The sequence below is a fragment of the Ochlerotatus camptorhynchus genome, unplaced genomic scaffold, assembly GCF_037179485.1.
Source record: "Ochlerotatus camptorhynchus isolate MF236.1 unplaced genomic scaffold, CSIRO-AGI_Acam_v1.1 ptg000305l, whole genome shotgun sequence".
Classification (NCBI taxonomy): domain Eukaryota; kingdom Metazoa; phylum Arthropoda; class Insecta; order Diptera; family Culicidae; genus Ochlerotatus; species Ochlerotatus camptorhynchus.
The window spans coordinates 705,945-713,315 of record NW_027040793.1 but is presented as its reverse complement, the minus strand read 5'-3'; the positions used below and the strand labels follow the sequence as shown (position 1 = coordinate 713,315).

Sequence of the window (7,371 nt, the reverse complement as noted above, 5' to 3'; positions counted from 1 at the left end):
TTTGAACTGTCCTTAACATCATTGACCTTCCCTGAAAATCTTTAAACCAAGCTTCCCAGGGCTTCTTGGAACTTCATTAATTTTTTTTTCAATTTTCCTACAGTTATCTGGAGATCTTTGAGGATTTCTCGATTTTATGGAAGTTCTCCGAAAATCCCTAAAGTTCTCAGAACCTTTTCAAGTTGCTGCAGTTTTCCTGAAGCTAATGGAAACATCTTGAAGTTCTTGAAGCTACCTACAAGAGCTCTAAACTTTTCCAGAAGTTCTGGAAACTTGCCTTATGTTCCCGCAGTCTAGTCAAGAAACCTTCCAGAAATTCTTGGAACTTGCTTTCAGTTTTAGGAACTGAATTAATGTTTTTTAAATTTTCGTGAATAGAACTGCCTTTAAGTTCTCATTTCTTTTCAGTAGTTCTTAGAACTTACCCGAAGTTCCCAAACATTTTTTGAAGTGTATGTAACTGTACTGAAAATATCAAAGTTACTCAGAAGCTTCTGAAAAGTTTCTGTAATTTTCGCAAATTCAACGAGCTGCGTTGAAAGTCTCTAATCTTCACAGAAGTTCTGAAAAAATTCTTAATTCTATGGACCTATACTGAAGCTATTGGAATTTATTCTTTAAGGTCATTTAACTTCCCTGAAGCCCTCATGATGATTTTGAAATTCTCGGATCTACTCTGAAGTTTTTGGATCATCTTAGTCGTCTTGAATATTTTATAAAATACTCAAAACTTCTTAATTATTCTCAATAATTTTCCTGCAGTAAATAGAACTACCAGAAAGTTCTCCAATTATGTTGAAGTTCTCAAAATTTACCTAATGTTTATGATGGTCTGCTTTGAAGCTATCAGAACGGCTCCGATGTTCACGAAACTTTCCTTAAGGTATCTTAACTTCTTTGAAGTTCTCTCAACAACAGTGTGAAGTTCAACAGTTTCAAAGCTCTGGCCATTTTTCAAGATCTTTAAAAATACCTGAAGTTATTTGAACTCCATGCAGTTCGTGAAACTTCTGAAAAGTTTCAGCAATTTTCTTGAGGTTAATGGAACTGTCCATGAGCTCTCTGCTCTTCATTAAGATTTTTATGAAGTTTATCAAACTGCTCTGATAGAGTAAATGGTTGTAATGTCGGTCCATATATAAATTCAGCAATCAGCTAAATTTTCAATAGCGATCAAAAATAGCCATTAGTACCGTCCCAATGACGCGTTCATCTAGATAAAATTGATAACTAGCAGATTTTTAGCGATGGGTCCAATCTTAGATTCATATGCCAGCATTAGAGCCATTTCTCCTACCTATTGAGAGTTTCAAACTTCTCCTAATTTGTGACTTTCCTGAAGTTCTCGGAATAGGGTTAAATACCCCATTTACAGCCTATTAAGCACAACCCGCACTTAGTCTTTCTTAATCTAGCGCAGTTTAGCACCAAACGGAATGTTATTGTTACTGGTGGCTTCCAAATTTATTTACCTTTCCGTACGTGCCAAAAGTTTTGATAAAGAGAAACAAATCGTTGAGATATTGTCAAAAATCTAACACTGATTCTTGACGCCAAACTCGGCCTACGGATTCTAAACTCGGCCTAACGCATTGAAACGCCATTGAAATACCAATGAATTCACTTCGGCCTATCGGATGAAGATAAAAATTGATTCGGTCGGAGCGCTTCTTTTGTTTTTGAGAATAATGGGTGCAAATCTTCATTCCACGCGTTCTCATTGACTTCGTTCGGTAGCTTATTAACTAACGTATCGTACCAAACGCATAAGGTACACCGGGGCAAGTGAGACCTAAAATTTTCATAGTTCAGCTATATTCGATTGTAAAATCTACAATTATTATTATTTTTAAATTCCTGCAGCATAGAAACGTTCTCTTAGCATCCCTGCTTAAGTTTATTTAAAATGGAAGCCTAATGATCAAGTTGAAAAAAAAAATAGAGAGAAAATTCAAAAACATCACGATAGGTCTCACTTGCCCCGAGAACCGGGGCAAGTGGGTCCTATGTTGGTATTTGATTATAAATATATGAAATGTGAATTTTCTCATGTTTGTTCTACAGCAATATATGTGGCTGTCAATAAATAGTGGAATAATGATTTTTTTGCTAATGGAACATCCAAAAACACCGTAACAAAATTTGATTATTTTTGTATCATGTGACTTACATAGAGCACAAAAATACCATGTAACCAAAGTACAGGATATCGTTGAATGAGGGTAAGGGTAAGTGTATTCAACCCTCTTGGAACGTTATTTGGAAACGTTCATTAATTACGTCACGCTTCTAAGGGGAGGGGGGTTTTGGAAACCGTGACGTTTCATACATAAAAAATGAATGTTTATACAAAAAACGTGACATAGGAGGGATGAGGGTTGAAACTTAGCAATTTTTACGTGATGTAATCTATGGACCCTCCCTTTATGGTTCGTTCTTTTTTTAAACTACAAAGTAAATTTAAGATTTATTTATTCTTCCATGTACACTGCTTAAATGTAAATTAACTACTTTATCAAATCGTAGTCGCGTTTAACCGGTATGGTTTAAAATACCAATGCTGAACAACTTATTTAAATCAATCTCTTCTTCTTAGGCTTAGTCGGCTTCGTTTCTTCATCACTAGGATGTGGCAGATTATCTAGTTTCCGTTTGATTAATTTTGGCGTTGCTTTCTTAGGCTTCTTTGCCCGGGTCGGTTTTGTATTATCGACGATATCGTGCTGTCCTGTATCCAAAACTTTTGGCAACGGTCTGATCTTCTCCTGCTTCACGCTATTTCTCATTCTCTGGATTGCTTCTTCAGACGTGATGACCTCAGCCCCAGGACAAACTTTTCTTTTTTTAACATTTTGCGTTGATCGATTTTGCTTAACATGTTCCAGAAGGATAAGCTCGAATGAATTCTCGTCGAAAGGTGCATTTTTCTGGTCACTCATGACTGATTCCTTTGGAGCCTGGTAATCCAGATTTGAAGGACCTGCTTCAAATAAATCCCAGCTTTCTTCAGCGGACGGAACCGCGGCGTTAGAAAGGCGGCTAAGCTGAAATCGCTTTAACGCCCACGGATCATACTTATCCTGTGGAATAACATCTGCGCAAAACGGGTAAATCCCAGCTTTGCGGAATCCGTGTTTTATAATTTCTTGGTTGCATTGGGTCCAAACATCTGAAATTATGCCAGCAAATGTTGATTTGTTCAATTTAATGCCATAGTTTTTTCTCTGCCATTTCACGATTGCATCGTCATATTTCTGCTTCAGCGGTTTGAAGACCGACAAATCCATCGGCTGCAGAAGGTGACTGGTGTGAGGAGGTAACTTTAAAATCACGACGTTTTCTTGCAGTGCTTGTTCAACAAGTTCAAGAGAAGTATGCGAGGAATGTCCGTCGTAGATCAACACGACCGGTCTTGTCTTTGGGATACTTTTCAGGAAAGTGGATCGGAAATAGTTGGTGAAGGTTTCTGTGTCCATCCAACCATTGGGCGTTGCAGCGTACGACATCCCAGGATATTCTATCTTCTTGTCTGCTAGCCAAGAATCCCACACGTTTTTGGCTTTGAAAATGATAAGCGGTGGTAATTTATCTCCTGCAGCATTGGCACCCATCAGCACAGAGTAGTTCTCACGTCCTGGACCAGCTGTCACCCTGTGTGCAGCTTTTCCTTTTTCTCCGACGACTAGTACCCTGCTTGGATCCAGGCAAAAACTGGTCTCGTCCATATTATAGATTCTGTCCGGTGGAAGATGCTGGGTAACTTCTTTCAACAGCTCGAAGTAATCAGCTATTGCGAAGGGATCCACACATTGTTTACGAGCTACCTCAACTGCCTGAGGTTTTTTCTGCGACAATTGGTTTCGACGTTTAAAGTTTACGAAGAAGTCATCTCCAGGAACTGAATCTTTGAAGGGGGTTTTCAAGCCAGTCTTCTTAACGTGCTGTTCTATGGCTGAAACTATTTCCGGTTTCGAAAGACCGAAACCCCACTTCTCCATGGTCTTGATATTAGTTGCCAACCTGGCCTCCACCTCCAGCGGTAAAGCAGTAGGTCTTCCGCCGGTCGAGCTTTTTACTCCTCTCTTCCCGTGGACTCGGTTGCATAATGTTGTCTTTGGAATTTTGTAGTATTTGGCCGCGCTATACAGCGTGAAACGCTTACTCCGGACGGCTTGCACAGCTTCCAGCAAGGTTTCCTTGGTGTAAGCTGCCGGCAATCTTTTTTTTACGTAGTGCCGCACCATTTTCACTGTTGAACTGGAACAAGAAACAGGAAAATTATGTTTTTGAACAAAAAAAACGTCGAGAAGTACACACAATAACAACACAAGAAGCGAAAAGTTTGATCTCAAACACTTTGTTTCAATAGGTCTCACTTGCCCCGGGTGCTGTGGAATACCGTATTTACTTTGACTTCTGTATTTTATGAGAATGCAAGTATAATACAGGTATTTTGTGTGTTTAACTTATTAATATATTAACGATGATTACCTGGATTCAATAAAACAAACACTTCCATTAACGATTGTAAACAAAACGTCGCGTAAAAAACAGTGCGTTCAACTTATTACGCAAGTTGAAAATGACGTTTGAACTCGAAGCTGCACCCTGGTGTTGGGTTTAAAAACCATAATTGTTTTTGGTATTCAATTTGACCGTTGAGATTGTACCTTTCATTGACTGAAAGATGCGGCCTTAAAAATTGTTTTTGAAGCGAGTTTTGCCGTCCGTTCTCACTTACCCCGGATTCTCACTTGCCCCGGTGTACCTTAATTGACTTGTTAACTCTGAAATCATGGATTTATTTGAAGTTTTATGCTCGATAGGCCCCAAATGGGCGATTAGGCTGAAGTAGTTCTCTACCCTATTACAGAAGCGATTTTTCTTCTAAAGGTTTCGGATCCTCAATGTTTGGATTATGTTTTTACAGGTAATTTATCGAATAGGCGAATAGGTTTATCTTTATATATTTTGATTTGATTTAAAATTTGCAGAAACGTTCCTTATGACCGAAAATGCCATTTTGCATCTTCATACCGTCATTTTGAGTCCAGCCTTATTTTTGAAAAGAGCATATAGACCAATATCAAGCTTATCTACAGAAATTTTTTACTAGAAAACTACTTGCCCGATCGGTTTGGTGTCTTGAGCAGTTTTGCTGATAATAGATGTGACTATTTGAAAAAAAAAAAATGCACTCTAAAAAAATTACCCACCTTTATTTTAAATTTAAAAATGGCATTGTCGGTCAGAAGAAATTTGCAAATTTTCAACCAAATCAAAAAATACAAAAATAAACCTATTTGCGAATTCGTAGGGAATGGTGAATTTAGATTTTTCTCCTAAAATTTGGTGAATTTGCTTAAAACATTTGTTTTTATCACGATGGTTGAAATAGCATTTCTTAAAAGATCCCTTTCTGAAAGTTGGGATCCGGAGAAAAGGTTTTTGAAGATATGGGTATTATTACTATCCTTGTTTAACGCATTCATGAGGCGACTAAAATAAAAACATTTGTAGGCGGATACTTTTATTTCAAGCATTTGTTTCAAATTTAAGTGCACTGATTTCTCATGATGTTTTAATCCAATTTTGCTCCAACAGGTTGGACACGAAAACAGTTTCGGCATATTTAAAAGCTGACATTAAGGCATTTTAAAGATTTTTTTTCAATATTTCACTGTAAAAATATATATAATCAGTAGGCATTGCTAGTCAGGATAAGTTTATTTGTTTACATCATGGCTTCACTTGAGCAAGCACGTCGCGATTTGATCCTGCACGCTCGAAACGAAAATTCCGATCGATCCGCTACTGGCAGTTATCGATCAAATTCCTGGGCAGAAATTTTATACTTCGCTTGACCGGAAGAGTGTCTCAGAAAATGTAAAATCAAAAAGAATTCGAAATTCCCCAAAAAGTTCCTTGTCTGGCAAGCAATCTGCAGTTGTGGGCTGATAAGTGAAATTTTCGTTGCTTCTGGGGCCATGAACCAGTAAATTTACCAGGAGGAGTGCCTATGCAAGAGATTACTGCCTTTTCTGAAGCAGCATGAGGTGAATTGCCTATTCTGGCTGGACTTGGCCATTAGCCACTACTCAAATTCCACCAAACAGTGGTACAGCGAAAATGGCCTCGCAGTGGTTCCCAAGGAGATGAATCCGGCCAATACTCCGGAGCTAAGACCAATTGAGGAACACTGGTCAATTGTGAAGCACATACTGAAGAAAAAGGGTGGAACTGCAATTGACCTGAAAGTCTTCAAGCGATAATGGAATTTGGCAGCCACAAAAGTGAGAACACGGCTCCTGCAAAAGATGATTGACCGTTTACGAAGAAAAGTTCAATGGCCCATGGTAAGAAGGATGACTGAAACAATGGTCTTACAATAAGCATAATATTTTCCTACTAATGAATAGCTGTAAATTGAACTATGCAAAATAAAACGCATTTTTAAACCCCAACAATATTTTCGTGTCCGGATTTTTTCGTGTTCAACCTTTGTTTATTGATTAATTTCGTCAAACGTCTAGACCACATACACACATATATATATATACTAACACATACTTTTCTTGAGCTTTACGAGATTAAACTCTAGAAGTTAATATTTATCTCAATGGGCATAGTTTCATCATGAATCTCACAGTATTTATTATAGACATTCATCATTCTTTTAATTGGTATTTTTGTTTTATATAAGCAAATAGTAATCTGTAAATTCTTATGACCATGACCATATGATCAACTTTTATCAGAGGAATGCATCTAGATTGAAATTAATACACCCGCTTAGTCTTGATTTGAAAAAAAAAAGTTTTCGGAGCTGGTTACTCACCTCCGCGTAAATTTGGCGCCATAACATCCTATTGGTTCAAATAATTCATGTTTCACTTGCTATCTGCAATGATTGGCAAAAATAAAAGACTCTCCTAAATAGGTACTCTCAAGACAGCTCAAAAGCATGGTAACTTTTTTCTACGTCAAACGCTGTCTTTGTATGTCCCATTTTTTCATCAGTCAACACAACATGTTTGCCCAAAATTCCACGCAAAGCTGCCCAATTTACGTGTCCCAAAAAATACCATTCGAGCGCTAGTGCTGATGAAAACCATCCTTCACTTGTAGGTGTACGTGCAGCTTGCAAATCCGTCCGGCAAATCTATTACCCCCATATAACAGTTCACTAAATTGAAACATGTCACCGTCGTGACCCCGAGAGTAACGATGCTGTGACAACTGTCACAGAGGGAAACAAGTCTGACGAACTCGGATGATACGTCGTCTAGTCGGGATGATCTAAACCTACTATGTAACAGTGTTACCTTTGCTTGCATACCGTCGCTCGTGAGTCTCAAGCGGCACAAAGAA

At 38.1% G+C, this 7,371-nt stretch overlaps 1 protein-coding gene across 1 annotated transcript; it reads right to left on the bottom strand.

Moving 5' to 3' along the window:
• Positions 1-2,573: 2,573 nt before the first annotated feature.
• Positions 2,574-4,244, bottom strand: LOC135707242 (jerky protein homolog-like). Its single transcript, XM_065229012.1, has one exon. The coding sequence runs from the start codon at positions 4,242-4,244 to the stop codon at positions 2,574-2,576; it is 1,671 nt and encodes a 556-aa protein (XP_065085084.1).
• Between the last annotated feature and the right edge of the window lie 3,127 nt (positions 4,245-7,371).

Coding starts and splice junctions, on each gene's coding strand:
- LOC135707242 (XM_065229012.1), bottom strand. CDS start 4,244: ATGGTGCGGCACTACGTAAAAAAAAGATTGCCGGCAGCTTACACCAAG.